This window comes from Anthonomus grandis, chromosome 8 (assembly GCF_022605725.1).
Source record: "Anthonomus grandis grandis chromosome 8, icAntGran1.3, whole genome shotgun sequence".
Taxonomy (NCBI): Eukaryota; Metazoa; Arthropoda; class Insecta; order Coleoptera; family Curculionidae; genus Anthonomus; species Anthonomus grandis.
Genome location: NC_065553.1, coordinates 16,129,358 through 16,152,050, shown reverse-complemented (window position 1 = coordinate 16,152,050; position 22,693 = coordinate 16,129,358). Strand labels below are relative to the sequence as shown.

The window sequence follows — 22,693 nt, the reverse complement described above, 5'->3', positions numbered from 1 at the left end:
GCGATCTTTGACCCAAACTTGGCTACAGAACTCCATACGGATGCTAGCGCCAATGGAGTAGGAGGCATCTTACTTCAGAAAGTAGATAGAGAAAAGAGAGTAATTGGTTATTTTAGTAAACAAACTACTAGTGACCAAAAATTTTATCACTCGTATGAGCTAGAAACTTTGGCTGTAGTCTTAGCTCTCAAGTTTTTTAGAGCATACTTAGTTGGTTTAGATTTTAAGGTTGTTACAGACTGTAATGCCCTGAGAACAACGTTCACTAAGAAAGATTTAATTCCCAGAGTAGGGCGATGGTGGCTTGAGGTTCAAGACTATAATTTCCAAATTGAATATCGACCTGGTAAACAGATGATGCATGTGGATGCATTGAGTCGGAATGCAGTGCCTACGGTGGAAGTTGCTTCCGTAAATTTAACCGAGGGAGACTGGATCACCGTAGCTCAACTACAGGACGAAGAGATTTTTAAAATTAGCGAGGTTTTGTCAGGAAAAAGGGAGTGCTCTAATGCTAATCAATATAATAAAGAATATGTTCTTAAAAATGGCAAAGTTTATAAGAAGCTTGGGTGCGGCAAAACGGCCTGGGTGGTTCCGAAAACCGCTAGGTGGCAGATTTGCAGATTGTGTCATGATGATGCAGGGCACTTAGGGCTTGAAAAAACTTTAGAGCGAATAGCAGATACCTATTGGTTTCCAAGCATGCGAAAATTTGTTTCAAAATACATTAAAGCATGCTTGAATTGTTTATATTACAAGCATCCTTCAGGAAAAAAACAGGGTATGCTTCATCCTATTGAAAAGTCACCTGTTCCGTTTCATACGCTTCACATAGACCACCTGGGTCCTTTTGTGTGTAGTAGTAAAAAGAAGCAATATATTTTGGTTATAGTAGATGCTTTTACAAAATTTGTATATTTGGAAACGGTCAAAAACACTAAAGTTCGTTATGTTACGAAAACATTGATGGATTTATTTTATTTATTTGGCGCGCCTTCTAGACTAATATCTGATAGAGGATCAGCGTTTACGTCTAAGACCTTCAGAACATTTTGTAAGAATTATGGGGTTAAGCACGTCCTAAATGCAGTTGCCACGCCAAGGGCCAATGGGCAGTGCGAAAGAGTGAATAGAACAGTTTTAAACTGTCTGGCAACCACAGCTGGTGGAGATTCAGAAGAATCGTGGGATAAGTACGTAAAACAAATCCAGAGTATAATAAATTGTACATCAAACAAAACAACAAAAGTTTCCCCAATAGAAGCTCTCGCAGGTTATAAGGGCAAAATAGTGGCGGAGTCGAAAATTCTGAATTTTGTGAAGGAAGGTTTGAGTCGTACTGATTTACGTGTATTAAGAACCAAAATAGATGAACGCATCGCAAAGGAGCAGTTGGCTCAGAAAGAGAGGTTTGATAAGAAGAGGTCCAAAGCAAAAGAGTACAGAGTAGGCGACGTGGTTATGGTTCTTAGAACCGATCACCCAGCAACGAACAGTAGTAGAAAGTTACTAGCAAAGTTCAAGGGTCCCTTTCGTGTTGACAAAGTACTATTTAACGACCGTTATCAAGTCGAAGATTTGAGAGATGGCTCTAAAAGGCTTAAGACGGTAGTAGCTGTGGATAAAATGAAACCATGGGTTTTGTTACGGGAGTAGTTAGTATAGGTCAAAATTCAGTTAGCATTGACCATAATGCAGTCAGCATTGGCCAAAATGTAGTTGGCATTGGGCTTGTTGCAGTTGGCAATGGTTAAAATGCAGTTGGCATTAGTTAAATTGCAGTTGGCAATGGTTAAAATTAAGTTGGCATTAATTAAATTGCAGTTGGCAATGGTTATAATGCAGTTGGCATTAGTTAAATTGCAGTTGGCAATGGTTAAAATTAAGTTGGCATTAATTAAATTGCAGTTGGCAATGGTTAAAATGCAGTTGGCATTAGTTAAATTGCAGTTGGCAATGGTTATAATGCAGTTGGCATTAGTTAAATTGCAGTTGGCATTAGTTAAAATGCAGTTGGCATTGGTTGAAATGCAATTTACATTAGTTGAAATGCAGCTGGCATTGGTTGAAATTTAGTTGGTGTTGGCTTTGGTGCAGTTGGCAATATCTAATGAGCCGTTGGCACCAGTTTATCTGAAGTTAACTTGACTTATTGTTGGTATTAGTTTAAGCAGAAATATCTTAAGTAATGATTTATTTGTTTGTCATCCGACTTAGTATTGAAATTAAATACATATGTGGAAAATCAAGTAATTTATTGCTGTAATAATATAGAAACTAACTTAAGATTTTCTATATAAACTTTTATATCATGGTAGATAATTAATGGTGTTTTAGAATACTATTTGTATTAATAGTTGTTAGTATTTTTGTTGTTGCCATAATGATACTAAATTTGTATATTTTCTTTTGAGTATTCGAGGACGAATAATCTAACAGGATGGCCGAATGTAAGAAATATTAAAGAACAGTAGGCTTAGTGTTATATTAATTTTACGAATCCGTTCGGTTTGTTTATTTTATTCTTATACCATTCAAAGAAAACGTTTACGGCAGGTAATAAATATTAATGTGTTGATACGAAAAGAACGACTCGAACGGATAAGGTTTTTTTTGCTGAGGAATGCAAACACGGTACAGGAATGAGTTTTTAGTTTTTGGTTTGACTGTTCGAAAGGACAGTATTGATATTTAGCCGGTTTACAAAACTTGTAATAGAAGTATTGTTTTTGTTGTAGAAGAAGTAACTGTGTTTTTGTAACGTTATTATCCTTACACTGCATAGTACTAAATTTTTTTCTGTAAAATCATGTATGTTATTTCTTATTTAATGTGTGAATGCAAAGCCATTATTTTATGCTCTTAAAAATTCACTTATCTGAGATCTATTAGGTGGTAGCTACGCTTCATTTCCATACTACATCAAATTTGTATTATTCATGTGTCAGTACGGTTTACGCGATCAATCAAACGATATCTCAATTTCACGTTGACCAACCTTGACATTAAGCGTGAAAAACAGTGTGTTTGTTAATCAAGCTGATTTTTTTGTTTTTCAAGAGATTTATGTGTGTACTCTGAGAATGTTTGCATGTAGCAAATATGACGATGATTGGAGGTTATTGAATTTAAAAGAATTTTGCACCTTAGTTGAGGCAATGGACGGATAAACGTTTACGAAAGTTAAGATAACAAAAGATGCGAAACGCTATAAGGTGGGATAGCGTTATTTGATCGAATCCATCTGCATTCTTTATGATTTCATGGACGTCTGATCCTTAGTTCTATGGACGAGGTGTACGAAGCTGATTCCTCCATTAACTGAATTTTAATATAGAAAGGACACAAGTAACATTCTTGAGGTATTCATATATCATAAAGAATTTAATTAAATAATGTGTCTTCATTGTAACTGGGTAAATTTTGCCAGAAAAAATGCAATTTTTAAAAGATTCAAACATTAGGGTTGAAATGAAGCGGTGAAATAGTTTTCTGTACATTACATTGAATCTTTTTTAATTTGTCTCATCCACGATTTTCACATCGAATTATATTTTTTTCTTTCTTTTTTGACCACACTTAAACAACAAAAACTGTAACCCAATAGTAAGCTAAAGGAGACATTAATGAACTACGTATTTCTTCTTGTTCTACAATAGTATAAACTTCCTTCCCACCTGCGACTTTTTAAAATGCAAATTTAAACGTATATACGTCCTAAAATTCGATGCTAATAAGTTACACCATTATATTTTCATAATGTTAGTTTTTTTTTTGTAACGATGAATCTGTTTCATGTACCATGTTTGGTGCATGGTGATTTCATCTTTTGTAAATACTCGCTGTTGAGGTGTATAGGTTAGTCCCGATTCAAAGTTAGAACTTAGGTCATCCGTCGGCTCGTCTAAATTTCGGTGTTTTAGAAATGGTTTGTTGTTTTTGCTCGAGAAAACCAGATGTAAGTAATTATATGAATTTGTTTGTGTTAACAGAAAGTAGGTGAGTCCAATAATTATAATATATTCTTCATTTATGCTGTAATATTACTATTTAATTTTTCAACTACTAGCTGGATCTCGTGGGAATTCTGATTTTCTTGCGTAGTTTAGTCATTACAATAAAAAAGCATCATTTTATTGTCATCCTTTATGACACCTTTGACGGAAATAGGGTTACTTTTTTTAAATTTAGTTGGTGGGATATTAGTATATTCTGAAATCTTACCACATTTATTAAGAAAAGGTCATTAATAAATATGTTATTAACAAAAAATACTTGCGCTATTGCTTTACACACTGTATGTACTGCATTTTTTAACATTAAAACATTTTCATTATATATATTATTATTATTATTATTTTGAAGAGTAATTGTTTCTTATTTCCTTTTCTACATTTTGATAAACCTACCTACTTAACCTATGTCAGCTATTGTGATAAATTACACTCCTTAAAAACCATATAAAAACCATACTTGCATAAGAAAATTATGTATTTTAAGAGTTATGTAACATTTTTTAGTATATTAATAAAATGGTGGGGCAAGAAGTTGGTAATGATTGTGAATTATTACATATTTATTATATTCTTTAATTATTGTCAAGATATTTGTGAGTTTTATCAAGATATATCCCAAGATGTTTTGTGTGAGAGGTTTCCTTTATAGGACTATATTTGTGAATAGAAAATTGCGAACATTTGGATCTGTTTTCCTCCTATTTAGGTTTAACTTGTTTTTACCAACCAGTTTTTTATTTATTATAAAATCCTTTATGATATATTGTTTGGTTTGATCCTAGATAGCACCATTAAACAGCAGAGCTATGTCGTCTGCATACGAAATTTTTTTACGAATCATTTTTTCATTTTAAGAAGAAACTAAATAAATTATAAACGGAACAGAACCCAATACTGTGCCTTATGGGACACCTATATGTATTCTCTTCTTTACTTAACATTTATATATTATAAAATGTTAATGATAAAATGTCATTCGTGACAAAAAAGTTAATCAAACATTTATGCTAAAACAAGTTAATACGCTTATCGGTATAAATTGGGTTAACAACTGTTAATTTAAAGCTAGAAGGCCAGTTTTAAAGATTTGATTTATTATGTCAGAAGAGGTTCTAAGATTTCTACCCGAGTTTGTTGGAATTATCATATAGAGCCAAACCGATATTAACCACTTCCAAAGAAAAATTCAAACACTGCTTACCAAGCACAAATATCACAACCGAAGGAGTGCTGTCGAAAGGAATTGCTTCCGTGAGATGAAGGTAGGAGAGGGCTTACTAGAGGACTTAGGGAAACAACTAGACCAACAAGTTACCCATCTACGAAATTATTTTTACAGAAAGTTTGCTCAGTGCTCAGTGACGTCTACACGCATCCAACAACAGCTGAAAAAATAAATAGTTAAAAACAAAAATCCCTACACGGAATACATGTTACCGAGATCATACAAGAGCATGTTGATAAAGCCGCATCAAGCTATTGGCTGGTCTCGGGTCAAATGTTTCCTGGAACAAGATCAAGTAATTCCTACTCGTAACTACTTAAAATTTATAGCAAAAGATGCGAAAAATGTTACTGATGATAGATATGGACACACATGCTAAATCTCTGAAACGATCCAGCACGTAACAGGAGGATGTCAAATATTTGCACCTACTGATGATGCGAAAATTATACACAAGGAGCTAGCTTTAAAATAAAATCTCTTGCGGGGTAAGAATTCTCCCTACTGTAGTACTTCCCGGATACCATTTTAGTAAACGATAACTAAAAACTCTTTTGGGATCGCACCATCTTGACCGATCAAACAGTTGCGAATAATAGACCTGGCATGGTATAAGTGGATATAAAGCACGGTGATAGAGATGGCTGTCCCAAATACAAACAATAGAAGAGAACATTTCTAAATTCCGCGACCTATATAGTTCATCTACGTCAAATAGTGAGAGTTAGGACTGTACTAATCATATTGTCAATCACAGGAATTGTAATAAAAAAAAACCTAATTAGTAACATTAAAGAGCTAGGACACATCTAGTATATCTATAGAGAGTTACAGAAAGCGTATCTACTAGCTACAGCTTTGATTGTTTTATGTTGTGGCCATTGGAGCAAGCCTGTTCTGATTTCCTTATCTAGAAACATCTCCTGTTCGGGTCTACTTTCGATGTTCTTTTGTCTAGACTTGGTCGCTTTGTCTCGCCAATGTAGGACTCTCCACATTCACAGGGGATTTGATATACGCAGTTCTTGGTGTTCTGGTTTGGTCTTCGATACTAAACCTTATATCGTTGTCTTGGAAGAGAACACAGTCTTGATGTTGAATTTTCTGGCCATTTTCCTGATTTTGCCTGTAGTTCCCTTGATGTAAAAATCTTGTAGAATCCTTCAGTTGCTGTAGCTCTTTCCTTGTTATTTCTGCTGATCCCCTAATAGTTGTCGTTCTGCTGTAAGTCTTTGATGTTGTTTTATATTTCTCTGTTGGATCAACATTGGTGTGGCATATTGTGGATACCCTGCTATACAGGGTCTTAATCATTCCCACCTTTGTTGAGCCATGATGATTGGAGTTGTAGTGTCGGTATTGCCTTGTGTGTGTTGATGATCGATGTTCTTATGTCTGTATTGTTGTTTTTTACAAGAACATCTAAGAAGGGCAGTGCTGACTTAGTTTCCAACTCCAACGTGAACTTGATGCTTGGACTGGAGTCTTCATGCTTGGCGGCTTCTAGGCCGTCTTTCAAATATAATTCGCAAACGCGAATTCTATAAGCTTTAAATGCTTTGCATATCTGAAAAGTCAAAATAGGATCCATAGATATCATTTCACATAAAATTTTTTTTGTAAATTGATTTAAGTACATATTTCCTATGTTGTGGTAATAATTATAAGTAACTGATTCTAAGTATATACTATCAAAACTTGAGAGGGCTTTTATTTTTAATAAATTTATAATATGTTTTATTAGTACGTTATAGTCCAAAATTTCCATATTACCTATCGTATAGGGTGTGAGGTTGTGAAATTTTTTCTACCATTTGGGTAAGAACGATTATAAGAAACAGCCATTTCATGCTCATCTTAAAAGTCTTCTTATTTTAATGTGAATTTTTTCTGTCTGGTTTCGATTAGTTGCATCTTTTATTAATTCATACGATTTTTATTTTTGCTATTTCTTTTCAAGTTCGATATTATACCGTTTGTATTCCAGTTTTGTTTTTTGTTTCTAATATGCAGAGTTGTTTGCTGATTTTTTATGACATCATCATTTGTTGTTGTACTACTGTCTAGATTTTCTGGAGATTATATATTTTTTTGTAATTTATTTTGCCGAGTTACAATCATGGTCTAGTCAATAAGGTAAAAAAGTTCCAAAATCGATGTAAGCGTGCATATGTTCATAAAAAATTGCAAAAGTTTAAATTAAATATTTCAGGATGAAAAAAGTAGGTTATTTCGCCGATATCTCGTAAGCTATAAATATTTAAGAAATTTTAAAATAAGACCCGTATAGAGCAGAAAATAGCCGATGTAAAACTCTCGACCAGGAATTTTATCTTTATTATTTATAATTTAAATTTTACGCTGAACATGGGCCTTCGCCTGATCTTTTTACATTCCGCCATTGGCGTCAAAGCTAAAGTACATCATACTTATTTTTTTTTAATTTATTAATTAAAAATTTGAAAAAATTAGGCTGTATTTAAAACACTTCAAAGATTTATGTAAAAAAAATTGCGTTTTCGTGATAAATAAAAAAAAAATAAAATATTTAGCGAAAAATTTCTTCACGTCCTGGTGCCCTTATATAAATACGTAATAAGATGACACAATAAAAGTTTTTAACATTTCAACACTTGGTTTATAATAATTTTTTAACAAAAAAAAATTATAATTTTTTGAAACGAAATATCTTGTTTCGTTCATCTTTAATAATTGTTTATAAGCTTTGCAATTTTTTACGAACATATCTACTTTTCTGGCACAACGTTCTACACATTATTCCGAATCAAATGAGCTATTGTAAGTATTTTTAAGAGAATTACATCTATTTTGGAAACTTTTTTAAATTATTGATTATACTACAAAAAGACATCAGTCAGTTAGAATATTTTGATGGCTTCTCAAACTAAGATGAGAATATACGAATGAAAAGTGACATTTTCCACTAGCGCTAAATCTCTTTTGAGGCGCAATTTGCAAAAGAATACATCCACTAAATCACAAAAATAAGTTCGTTCTTCTAAATTGAAAAAAATTGAACGAAGTTAGTACTGGATTCTAAACATTACTGCAGCCTGAATTTTTAATTATCCTCACAAAAAGCAGTCTTGCACTGGTTTTAATTTGAATTTGTCTCAATCTCAAGGTAGCATTGACGAAATTCAAAACGTTTTTAACTAGCTAGACCTCTTGATAAGGTAAATTGAGCTCAAAAAAATGGCATTCTCAAAAAAATAGTAAGTACTACTATTAAAAAATATATAAACATTTTTTCCGATGTTATATTAATTAAAGTTTACAAATGGAAATGTTAAACCAATTTACACGGAACCCACGTAATGAGATATATTATGCCGCATTTTATGCACCATTATGTAGACTCTTTTGCAAACCTAACTGAAGCAAAAAAATATGCGGTAATTATCAGGAAATTCATAATTAAAACGTGTATATGTCGGCAATATAACAATAGGCCGTTATAACTAATATTTATTTGAGAAACTTGGGTTATATTTCGGTCATGTTGATATTTCGGATTTTTGTTATACCACAATTTGATCTAAAACCTATAGGGATGACGGAAAGGTCAATGATTGATATTTGTGTTCACTATAGTTATCTTATGTTCAGAAACGCGATTTAAGAATGTGTGATTATTTTTCAAAAGTTTTATTAAAAATTTTGATGATTTACCAAATGAAAATAAGTTGGAAAACTCAATTCACTCTACATGATCAAAATTATTGAACGACTAAAAATTTGAAAAAATTAAACAGTATTATGTTAATCCTTATTCACAAAAATAACTAGCGTATTTATTTGCTTCATGTCGTTGTTTAATTTACACTGAAAATAATACCATACTTATTTGGAAACAGTTTCATATCATAAAATGCATATACATATATGTATATTGCTGATTATAACTTAAAAAAAGCTTATCTATGTAACAAAAAGTTTTTCCAAGTTTAGCCTTGGAGAATGGTTAATTTGACTGATATATTAAAATTTACAAACTATAACGTACCCAACCCCACTAGTTTTTTTACGGACTTTATGAATCTAAAAGTCACAAAATGACGTCAATTTAACAAACAAAGCAAGTGATGTCAAAATTCTGGAGGCCGAACATTTGCTTATTTCTAAATATATTCTGCCTGTACTCAACCTTGAACTCTTAAAAACACTGCATGAGAAACTGTTTCACGCTGAATGCGAAATATACTAACTTATGTATTATAGATATAAAATCAATCACTTGAATCTAAAAATCATCCCTAATTATTATATCGTCTAGCACTTTAATATGCATTCATCACACATTAGCACAATACCTATCGTACAATTCTGTGTCAATATTAACATATGAAAACTGTTAAACAATGGGTACATGAAACAGTATTTGTTCGCGTTTTTTAATATAAATATTCATTTCTTATTATCTTGATATATGTAGGCATAAGTTCTCGAAAGATGTGTCACGCAAGGGTTTAGCCTTAAAATGGGCGTGGGTGTAACTTTTATAATTGTTAAGATGCGTGGACTTACGCAGTTCATTACCATTTTTATTCAATTAGAGGCTTAGTTATTACCTCATTAATTATACATATACGAAAACTGTAATTTCAAACATATATTTGTTTATGGTTTTTTTTTTAATTTTACCTAAAAACATGAGATTTTTGTCTACTTTTCCTTGTCAATGTAGGCATTTTTTTAATGAAAGTTTGATAATAATAATAATACGTTTATTTCCAAAATTACAAAATTTAAATACAAAATACTTATTCTACTTTACGTACAAGTACTAAGAAGAAATAAACGATTAGTACCGAAGCTGCTCTATTTAGAAGCTTGTTGGTACTTTTTCTTTTGGGATATATATAGTCCAATTCGGGTTTAAAGGTCAATATCGGGTTTTTCTTGTCAAGTCCGAGGAAATATTCCATTAATGGTATTTCAATACATCGCTCATAATTTATTTGTATCTGTCCATATTCAATTATTCTGAGTGCCGGTTTTAAAACAACATTAAAAATAAGGACAACCACATCTTGCACAACACATACAATAAAAAAAGACAACATTATTTAAATTCGTTTAATAAAAGTTATCGCTCTGTTATTACAAAAATAATAAGAACAAACTACAAGTTATTCACTAAATCATGAAATATAGCCACATCTGTCTGTTCAGTCCATTGCCTTACATAAACTTTAAACGTTGCTGTAGACATTTTTTCCTGTATGGGTCTTAGTATAATATTATAAACTTTCGGTGCTAAATATTTGAAATGACGCTGACCAATACTTTTTTTGTTCCTACCAACACGCGCATTTTCATTAAGCCTATTTCTTGTGGGGTATGTGTGCGATAAAGTTTTAACAATAATTTTTTTCCTATATATATTCATACTTAAATTAAAACAGTAAAGTTTCCTCATGTCCATTATTTTTGTTTCCTTATAAAGTAAATTGGTTAGAAATAGTCGATTTTTTTGAAATATAATTTTTAGTATCCATTTTTGAATTATGTTTAATTGCTGTAAGTGGCAATCCCGGACACCACCCCACCCGATCAATCCATATGTCAAATGAGATTGAACCAACGAATAGTATATTATGGTAAGGTTCTTGATACTTAGGTATTGTTTTAAATATTTAAAAGTTGAAACTAAACCTCTAATTTTATTGGTCAACTGCTTTAATTGTAAATCCCATTTAAGATGTTGGTCTACAATAATACCCAAATATTTTATGGACGGTGATGCAGGAATTGACAACGATTGACTAATTTCTAAAGCACCTATTTAGGGAAGATTTCTGGTGTAAGAAGTAAAACTAATATATTTTGTTTTTTGCCCATTTTATGTTAGATGCCTATAATGATACATTCATTTCAGAAATAAAAAATTCGTTATCATTCCTGATGAAATTTTCATTGTTACTCTATAATAACATCTTGCAACAATTATCCAGTAACTCTCTGAGGGTGTAAAAAAACTTGAAACATTAACAATAATAAGGTTAACAATTTCCGTTTTACTTTTACCCCACTTGCAATTTAACTGTAAACCCCCCATTAAAGTAATGGGTCACCAAAGCTATTAACAAAAAAACACATAATGTTCACTCGCGGAACGCAAAAGTCCCGGAAACAGATCCCCAACCATTACACAATTTGCCCTAAATAATAGCTTTAACACCAATTTCCTTGTCTACCTGTGTTTTGCACCATATCTAATAGTTCCCTCTCTGTTTCTTTTTTCAGACTGTGAGCAACAGACCACGACTGTGGTCGTCGCAAACCAACATCCGAATCAAAGACAAAGATGTCCGCCATCTCACCACCATGAACAGCACCGAAGAAATATCCGTATACAAGAGTCCGCAAGAGTTCTACGTCTCGCCCACGTTCTCCAAAAGAAGCACCCTTGGATATAACTGCGACTTCCCCGAGAAGAGCCATAAAAAAGAGAAAAAATGGTCTATAGGTAGCTTATTTAGAAGAAAAAAGAAAGACGATAGTGAAAGTAGTAGCGAGGATGAACAGAAGAAAGGGTTTTTAGGTAGAAGACGGCGAAGAAGTGATGGAAAGAGACGGAAACCTAAAACTGTTGGTGGGTTTGATCATATTGTTGTACTTCCGAAACCTCAACAAACCCATAATGGTTATAACCATCATGAAGATACTGGGATCCTCTCAGATCCCTCTGGAGGTTTTTCAAACTACACCGGGCGATCTTTACCTTTACCAATACAAAATCACACTGTCTCCCAGCCTCAAAGCACTAGCAACTCGTTCACCAACTTAAACCACTCTGTTGCTAGTGTAGCCTCTATTGGATCTGGCGATAGTATTTCAAAAAAACGTGGCAAGGAATTGGTGAAAGCTCGTGCCGCTGCCAGAAGAACCACTTTAGGTAACGAAAGCAGTTCCGATGAGGATTCATCTATGAGATCTAATTCTTCTTTAAAAATGCGAAGCGACGAAAGTCTTTTAAAGCCAAATTTCGAAATAAACCAAAGTAGAAGATCCAGAGCGGCTAGAACAGAGAGATATCTGAAGAGGCATTCAAAAGATGGAGAAAACCCTCACAACTACCTTAGGTTATCAAAGTCGGATGCTGATGAGTGTAGATCGCCGAGCCGCAGTCCCTTGCCTGCGAATTTAAGAATATTTCCCAACAATCCAACTGCCAATTTATCGGGTCTTAGTACCATACCTCCGAGCCATGGATTGCATGGAAAATTCAGGGTTAGTAATTCTACGTGCAACCCTTCTTATAAGCCTCCTCTATCTATGAATGAATATAATAATTCAATAAACAAAAATAGTAACTTAGAATTACACAAACACCTAAACGACCAAAGAAGCATATCATGCGATGCTAACATCCATAAAGCTCCATCTGTAGAAGATAACGTTCTTCACGTACAATTTCCTATTTTGAGGCCACACAATCGAAATTTTAGGAATTTTAGTGTGATTGACTCCTCATTGGTTAATAAAGTTAGGCAGCCACCACAACCTCCACCAAGAGATCCTAACAGAACCGTTACACAGCCATACTTTGAAAGCAATCGCCCTAGTACTGTCTATCTTGATAATCAGGCCAAATCCAAATCATTTCACAGTTCTAGCAGTGGCTCGAGATTCTTACCATCAAAAACTGGGTCATTTAATTTACATCCAAGTTATAGATCAACATCTGAGGTCCACATACCATCCAATAGCTTTCAAATAACTTCCCCGGTACGACCAGCCTCTACTACCCCAGAACCAAAACCAAGTAGACTTTCTCCTAGAAATAGAAATGAAAGGCATACAGTGGATGGGTTCAATTACCTTACAGACAAAAAACCTAGAAGTAGGAAACCAATAGTAATACAAAGCAGTACTCGTGTCGAACCAAGAAAAGACTCACCAACACAAAAGGCTTTAGATTTCTGGAAACAGATAGAAGACAGCGTTACAAAGGCCAAAGCTTTAAGTAATTCAACTACAAAACCTCCACAAATATTTTCTAGTCAAACGCACATCCATTCACAAGTTTATCTTCCCACTGAACGGTCAAGAACTTCAAGCCCCTTTAAACCCGTATCTCCAACAGTCAAGGAGTTACAAGAAGTTGAGAAAATTAAGGAATCCTTCAGCGGCTTAGGCGATATTCCTAAAGATGATATCAAAAGAAAGTCTACAAATTTAGAAGAAGCTTTAGATGAGCTTGAGGCGATTTATAATAGCCTGAGGTTGGGCGATGAAAATTTGCTTGACAGAGCTGAACAGAGAGAGAATGAAACTTTAGTTAAACGAGCCGAAGAGAAAAAGAAGGTGGCACATCTTGGTTATAAGGGCAACAGAGGAGCACTGAGCGACTCTAGCTTCACTTACGAGCCTTTCGACCAAGTAGATTCTCCCAAAAGAAAAAGGCTGGTGAAAAGAGGCAAAATTCCTGATACAAAAGAAGATGACATGTACAATAGAAAGTTCTGCAAAGAAAAATCAGCAACAATAAGTGATCCTCAATCAGTAGTTTCGAAAATCAGTTACCTCCTAACTTCTCCAGCGCATAACAATGCTTACGACAGTGAAACAGAACTTAGGAAGATTAACAAAGGTAAAAACGAACCCGATGTAATGTTTGATGATCTTCTCTACCGTAATGTCAAGAGAGCTATTATAAGCCCGAAAACTATCGATCTTCAGCCGCCATTTGGTATCCCCCTGGGGCCTGTGTCACCTGCCCCTAATAGTGATTATTTACATGCCACTCCTGAAGTAAACTACACTCCTGAGTTTATCCCTAAGAAAGTTCCTGATGTTGTGAAGGATGATCTGGCTTTTAGAAATTTACGTAAAGACTCAAATAAAGAGCCTGTCCTGCCACCCGCTTCAAGTGAAGATATAAATATTTACCCCCAAGAGAAGAAGCTTGATTTAAATTATCTTAAAAAGAGACGGGCTGTAAGATCCCTCTCGGCAAACATTGGCAACATTTTAGGAAAAAACTTTAAAAGTAGCGATGAGGATGTGGAAAATGAATTTAAAAGTAAAACTCTAACAGATATCGCGGATGCGATGGAGATCGCTAAGAGGGTGCTTCAGGAGAAGGGAAAGAATATTAGTAATACGCGTAAAGCTTTTATGAGCGACACTGAGGTCAAGCCGACTTATGCCAACGGAGACTCTTTTAAAGAGAGCCGATCCAAATTCCTTAATGACTTAAAAAGTCCGAATAGTTATATTTCTAGACCTCCAAAGGGCTTGACTCCTGAACGTAAGATACGCACTCCTACAAAAGAGTCAACCCCGATCTCAAAGTCGCCTTTAGAAGACAATAATTCTACTAATTCATCTTTGGATGACTTACTAAACGCTTTGGCAGAAGAAGCAAAAGTAACGACAGAAAGAATTACCAAGGAACTGAAAGAACTTGAGGAAAAAAGATCTAAAGAAGCAGATTTAAAACCTTGCCAAAAACTTTTAAAGGCTGTGGTAGATAGTAGTGGCTTAATGGTGTATAGCAAGTCACCCTGTGAGGTGGCCGAAGAAATTAGGGTTCAATCACCTCCCGCAGAGACTGCCAATATTATCCAGTCCCGTTTTAAAGAAAGCTCTGAAGAGCCGACTCTAAAACCAGAAAGTGAAGAACACGACTATGAAACGATCGACTCCGATAGTGATAAAGTCAAATTAGAACTTAACGAGCATCAGAATGAACGGGAGGAGTTCAAAAAGTGCCAATCGCCATTTGAGGAACGCAAGGCTGCAATTGTCGCGTCCTTCCAAGAGCTAAAAAAAGACACAGACGCGGTTCCGAAGTTCGACTCGAAGAAAACCGACTCGATCTACGACAATTTGGACGACCATCGTGCTCCCCCTGTGGCCGAACAAGGTGAGCGATGGTGTGCAAACAGCGTTCCCGACCCTAGTAACCCCAATAACTCCCAAGTTTTTCATTCTAATGTAAATATAGTACTAAAACGGTCCGACTCGGAGCACTCTAGCTGCGACAGTACCAAATTAGAGTCCTTAGAAAGCTTGAAAAGTCCAAAGCTAGTCCTCGAGATGTCGCGCAGGTGCTCCGCGGCTAGCGGCTCCTCCGCAATGCCGAAGAGCTCGAACTTGCTATTAGAGCTAAGTAGGAGTTCCGGTAGTTCGGCGAGCTCGAGCAATAGCGATCTCTCGACTCTGACGCGACCCGGTACCTGCACGACGGACTCTAGGGGTCGCTGCGTGAGCGAAGGGGATGACGAGCTGAAAAAAAGTGGGGACTTGTGGTACCACGACCCCACCAAGGTCGCTGTTGCGTGCTCTTATGGCCTTGCATGCGCCCATCAGCTGGCTTGTATAGATTTAGTTGCTCTCTTGTATCTTTTATTTGCTGTGTTGTCTTTTATTGTCGCTTTCTTTATGTAATTTGATTTGGCTTATATTGAAATATGAAGCCAATTAAATTACATCATTTTGTGTTTGTCTATCATTGTTGTAACTAATAGCATAATAGCATGTCTTTAATTAGGGAACAGCATACATTCATTTTTTTTATTTTATGTTTTTTTTTAAACAGTTTTTGCAGGGTGTTCCAAAATTTCATTGCTTGAGTACTTTGGAAGGTTTTTCTTAAATAAATAAAAGTTTAAGTTGCTTGGCTATCGATATAAAGGGTGCCAAAAATCTGCAAGACAGTTTTAGTTGAACACTTTTTGGTTTCAATATAATACATTTGAAATGAACCAGAACTTTGAATGGGAACATTGATTGTTTTTTTTATTATTTTCTGTTTCACTGAAAATACTTTAAATTTTAATTTTTTAAACTACATTTTTAATATTCAAATCGTTATTTAACTGTCTATGCACACTTATGGTATTACGAGAAATGGTAATAGCTTTTTTATTTTAATTGGTAAATCAGTATATTTTTATATATTTATTTATTTTGATAGTAAATATAAATTTATAAATTTCAGCTGTCATTAAGATATCTTAAAAAAATGTTCTTTTTATACAGTATTGGCCATAAAAGTTGGAACTTGATGAAAATATGTATTTTACAGGCAGTCTTTGACACACCAATGTGCAAGTGGGTTCTTTTTATTTATTTTATTTTGTGTTACCATGGGAAAAGGCCAGGCCTATTCCAGCGACATTCGCCAAACAATTTAAGATTTTTACAATCAGGGTGTTAGGCAGCGTAATATTGCTCAAAGACGAAACGTTCCTAAGAACACCGTGTCACGGATAATTAAGAAATATCGTATATTTGGAAATGTGGTACCAGGTAAAAGCACTGGAAGACCTAAAGCCACGACTGCCTGTGTAGATAGGCGAATTTTAAATATTTCCCAGAATGACCCATTTTTGTCATCCTCCAAAATTTTACAAAAATTAAATGAAGGTGAGCCTTCCAATATCTCTGCAAGAACGGTAAAAAGGCGATTGTGTTCTGGTAGACTTAACAGCTACAGACCTGCTAAAAAACCTTTGCTGCGGAAGAAAAATTTCAAGTTACGCCTACAATTTGCAATGGATCATCTTAACTGGACTGGACAAGATTGGAAAAAAGTGCTATTCAGTGACAAATCTAAGTTCAATCTGTTTTCCAGTGATGGAATACTTCATGTAAGACGACCGAAAGGTGGAACACTCAAGAAAAAGTTTATCCGACCTACGGTTAAACATGGAGGTGGTAATGTGATAGTATGGGGATGCTTTTCTTGGTATGGTACTGGGCGAATACATAAAATTGATAACGATCCAAAACATTCGTCAAAATTGGTAAAAGAATGGCTGGACCAAGAGAAGATCACAGTTTTAAAGTGGCCGGCCCGGAGTTCAGACTTAAATCCGATTGAAAATTTATGGGAACATCTGGATCGCAAAATTCGGGCATCTGGAACAGTCAAAAATGCTGATGAACTATTTCATAAGCTTGTTGAAGCCTGGACTCACATTGACAGACAAATAATTGAAAATTTGATTGAATCAATGCCCAGAAGAATGCAGGCAGTAATTAATGCTATTTCAAGTATTTCCGAAGGTAATAAAAAAAAAACGGAAATTGTAAAAAAAATATGGAAACTTTTATTTTATTCGTTTATATGGGACATCCATTTTATATATTTTTACTTATTTTGATGGATAATGGCACTAAGAATTAATAACATCCCACGTTTAACTTTTTGGCACTTAATTTTAAAATTACTTGTAATAAATAAATTAATAATTTCTTATGGTTAAGTAAAAATATATTGAGAGCCCATTTAAAATAAGAAAGATATTACCGTTAATACCAGAAGTGATAAGAGTCGTTTAATTCAGATTTATTCATATGCAGGGTTCCATTTTAATCCCATCACGCGAATAACTCAAAATGATCAAAAAATGACCTATTTGGCCTTTCTTAAGTTAATTTTCAAGGTGATTGAAAATCAAGGTCTTCTTATGGAATTAAATTAAATCTTCTATTCTTGATACCGGATTCACAAAGAATGAAAATTTTTGATTTCGAAGAAGCGTCACAATGGATGACATTTCCTGAACCTGCCCTGTCCTCTTTGTCTTCAGAAAATGTCACGTAACGTACACGTTTAAAAACGTGTTTCCATTTCGAGCGTAGGGCGAATATTTTTATGAAAATCAGCGTCATCTTTGAACGAATGATCGACATTAACTGTGATAATGGATGTGCTGAACCTATTTTTCCAGGTAATTCGTTGAACATTTAGGCTTTTATATAAACGATTGATATCAAAAATGATCTCCACAAAAGTTGGGAGGTAAATAATGGTGACCTTGAATGTGAAATCTGGAATTTTTGAGGTGTTACTACTTCGTTCTCCCTGAGTAATTCTAATGAAACAGTACTTTAAATCATATTTAAAAATGATCCTTGTCACGTACTAATAATAAATATTTATCAAACAGGCATAAAGAATTCTCTACTGCAGGAACAACTTCGGCCAACAAATCACCGTGAAAAATGAGCTGAAAGCAGTAATCGTTCGTTCGTTTACTTCTCTTCCACAAACCCTTAAAAAAAACCTTTGAAACAAGAGCTCCTTGGTAAACATTTCACTTTGTCTTTTAGAATTGCGTTTTTTTTTTAAATTTTTGTCCAACGAATTTTTAAATTTAATTTTAATCGTAGGTTGCTTTTTCCAAATCTGGCATAAAAAATAGAGGCTTCCGTTAACAAAAATGACCCTTATTTTTAAATCTCGTTAAAAATAAATAAATCCGTAAGGTAAAATGCACACATCGTACCTTCCAACTTTTTACTTTGAACTGTTGATATTACTCGTTGTTACAGATTTATTTGCATGGTGAGTTTAAAATTACGAACAAATTACTTTTAGCATTTTTAAGATTAGTGTATCCATACAGTTAATATCGATTATTCCTATAAATAAATCTTCACTCAAAGTTTATTACACCAAAAAATCAGATATGGAGCAGTTTTTCAACACTAGACTTTGTGATTGTCACCAAAGAAATTTTTAATACCATTTCGAATGTACCACCTTGACAGTAAAATCACTTGAATCACTTTGAAAATTAATCCCAAGGCAAAATTCAAAATTACCGTTATATTTCTTTCATCGTACCCTCCAACTTCTGTATATGTAATTTTTGATATCACTTGTTTTTTCCACTAGCTGGGATTAAAATGAAACACCCTGAATATACCAAATTTTAACATTTTTGCCTCCATCTAAGAATTTATAATTATTCATTACAAATGTACAAATTTTTTAATAAAAATCCCTGTTGGCTAAAGCAACTGAATTTTGTGACACCCTTTAATATTTTATGTTTGCGGCATTTGAAAGTCTGATTTTTAATAATTTTATTATCAATCTGTATCTCAATATACGTTCTCGAACAATTTATTTAAAACTCGAAGCCAAATAATAATTTTAAGTATTAGATAAACGGTATTATAGAATACATTATGTTTGTACATAAATACGTTATGTAAAATTGTGTGAAAAATATATTTTTAATAAAAGTTATTTCAAACATACCCACCGTTGACTCACTTCACATAACATTAACTTGGCGCAACAATGCATCCGATGTTGGCTTTTTGTCCAATTTATTTTTTATTTTGTTTTTTAAGAAACGGATAATCTTGGGAATGCGATCGTTATTATGTAAGGCCGTTTATTGGCGTAATATACTGCTCTCTAAATTAATGATGTCAGTTCGGAATTTTCGGATTATTATTTTAAGCTCACACACGTTTTATGGCTTTTCATTTAACTTTGGTTTAAAATATGGTTTTAACACCCTATAATTTTGTAATAATTACTATCTGAGCTATAATATGTTTTACATGGATTTATAAATGATTATATTTTTAAATATCAAATATTTCTTATAAATAAAGAAAACCTTTGTTTCACGTGTTCAAGGGCCATTCAAATGTGTTCAATATATTTTGTTTAGGTATGTACTGGGTGAAGTTTCTTTGGTGTTTAGTACAGGAAATCTGAATCAGATATAGACATTTAAAATGGGAAAGAATTGTAGTAATACTGGATATCTTCTTATTTAAATTATGAAAAACTTCTTCCTAGTTCCTAGAGTCCTATTACAATTAATACTAGATGAAAATTACCAATAAAAATAAACAAAAAATTTTTCATTATATCTGTATAATCTTTATAGACTAAGATGGGGATATGGAAATGGAAACTAGGTTTTCCCTCTTTCTTCAATATTATCATTTCATCTTTAAATTAATTTTTTTTGAATGTTTAAGAAATGATATTTATTTTATTAACATTTCTTATGATATCCAAACTCAGAAGCGGATCTAATAATCAAAATTAAGCGTTTTACTCTTTTTTCCATTTTATCACTTAATTTTCAAATTAATATCTAAAAAGTCATAATTTTATCAGCATTCCTTATGATGACGTAATTTAGTAATAGTTCGTAGGTGTTTTTAGAATGTTAATAGTTAACCTAACTCATCAATTTTTTTATGCCTATGATAAACTTATGGGCAATTTAATTAATAAAAGAGGCATTCAAAGTTTCGATCTTACATTAAGGCTGAAAATAAAATTCTCTTAGATAACTTAAATATTTTTGGTCTTTTTGATTTTCTCACGACGAGCAATTCAGTACACAAAAATTTAAATAGAAAAACAATGAATTGTGGATATAGTATGATTTTATAAAAATTCTTTTTTTATTTTTAAACTGCCTCCAGAATATATGTCTTATGTCTTTGTCTCGACTTTTTCGGACATATCACTGTCTCAGTTCTTTAATATCTTCGGTATCATTCTAAAATTGTGTTTTTTTAGTTCAGGTAATTTAATGACGGACAAATACACTAATTTTATAATAATTCTTTTCTTAGTTTTAAACTGCTTCTGTGATATGTCTTAGGAGAGCCAAAATCTCGACTTTTTCGGACATATCACTGTCTCAGTTCTTTAATATCCTCGGTATCATTCTAAAATTGGATTTTTCTAGTTCAGTTAATTTAATCAAGGACGTATACACTTATTTTATAATAATTCTTTTCTTAATTTTAAACTGCGTTCAGGATATATGTCTTACGAGAACCAAAATCTTAACTTTTTCGGACATATCCCTATCTCAGTTCTTTAATATCCTCGGTATCAGTCTAAAATTGTGTATTTCTAGTTCAGTTAATTTAATCAAGGACGTATACACTCATTTGATAGTAATTCTTTTCTTATTTTTCAACTGCGTTTAGGATATATGTCTTAGGAGAGCCAAAATCTTGACTTTTTCGGACATATCCCTGTCTCAGTTCTTTAATATCCTCGGTATCAGTCTAAAATTGTGTATTTCTAGTTCAGTTAATTTAATCACGGACGAATAGACTCATTTTATAATAATTCTTTTCTTATTTTTAAAATGCTTCCAAGATATATGTCTTAGGAGAGCCAAAATCTTGACTTTTTCGGACATATCCGTCTCAGTTCTTTAATATCCTCAGTATCATTCTAAAATTGTGTATTTCTAGTTCAGTTAATTTAATTATGGACGTATACACTCATTTGATAGTAATTCTTTTCTTATTTTTAAACTGCTTCCAAGATATATGTCTTAGGAGAGCCAAAATCTTGACTTTTTCGGACATATCCGTCTCAGTTCTTTAATATCCTCGGTGTCATTCTAAAAATGTGTTTTTCTAGTTCAGTTAATTTAATCAAGGACGTATACACTCATTTGATAGTAATTCTTTTCTTATTTTTCAACTGCGTTTATGATATATGTCTTAGGAGAGCCAAAATCTTGACTTTTTCGGACATATCCGTCTCAGTTCTTTAATATCCTCGGTATCAGTCTAAAATTGTGTATTTCTAGTTCAGTTAATTTAATCACGGACGAATAGACTCATTTTATAATAATTATTTTCTTATTTTTAAACTGCTTGCAAGATATATGTCTTAGGAGAGCCAAAATCTTGACTTTTTCGGGCATATCCCTGTCTCAGTTCTTTAATATCCTCGGTATCAGTCTAAAATTGTGTTTTTCTAGTTCAGTTAATTTAATCAATAACGTATACACTCATTTTATAATAATCCATTGCTTATTTTTTAACTGCTTCTAGGATATATGTCTTAGGAGAGCCAAAATCTTGACTTTTTCGGACATATCCCTATCTCAGTTCTTTAATATCCTCGGTATCATTCTAAAATTGTGTTTTTCTAGTTCAGTTGATCCAATCATGGATCATTTGAAACGATATGGGGTTTCCCATTTGACATATCAAAGTGAGGTTAGCTGGAGGTGAGGAGGTGATTGACAGAAGTTTGACAAATATAAAATTAAACGCCCTTCCCTGTATATCTAGATTGACGGTTTTATTTTGGAAAGAAGTTTTGAAGTTTCTAAGTGTTGTTTGTTTTGAAATGAATGCACTATATAATGATTATTAGATATTTTTCTGTACTCTTGCTACGAATCCAAAATTCTTCAAATTTTTTATAATTATTTTGACAGTACCTACCTTGTGCTGGTTTTATCACATGTTCTTGAAATAACTCTAATCTTCCTGAGTGTAATTTAATCGTCCCGGCATGATCTATTACTGATAATTTGCAAATGACAATATTGTTTTTAACGCCGCGCCGTCATGACCCCACTGATGCAATTTAGAAATCATATATTTCTATATATTTATTATACACAAAATATTAAATTGCAAATGTGTAAGTAAATTTCTTATATATAACTAAATACCCTAATTTTCTACTTATTTTTAATGATTAATACGATTAAATTATAAAAATAGGGGGCTTCCAAATAGCTGCTTTAGACGGTTTATTAAATTTCATTTACATTCATCACAAAGAAGATAATAATCATCGAAATTTTTGTATAAAGTGTATTTTCGTATATTGCAAACGTCATTCTTGACAGACAAATTTAAAAATTTCAAAAACGGTTAG

General features: G+C 33.2%; 1 protein-coding gene across 5 annotated transcripts in view; it reads left to right on the top strand.

Annotated features, from left to right (window-relative positions):
• The window catches only part of LOC126739900 (supervillin-like), a 292,907-nt gene that overhangs the window by 81,581 nt on the left and 188,633 nt on the right, over positions 1–22,693 (top strand). For 2 of the 5 annotated variants that reach the window (XM_050445722.1, XM_050445720.1), the window contains exons 1-2: positions 3,861–3,961; positions 11,515–15,142. The exons of 1 other annotated variant lie outside the window; for it this stretch is intronic. In XM_050445722.1, the coding sequence (XP_050301679.1) occupies positions 3,929–3,961; positions 11,515–15,142 (3,661 nt within the window). In that variant the 5' untranslated portion in view covers positions 3,861–3,928. Of the gene's footprint in view, positions 1–3,860; positions 3,962–11,514; positions 15,143–22,693 lie in introns of those variants that run through there. 2 more of the 5 variants (XM_050445723.1, XM_050445721.1) reach the window with 1 other exon arrangement.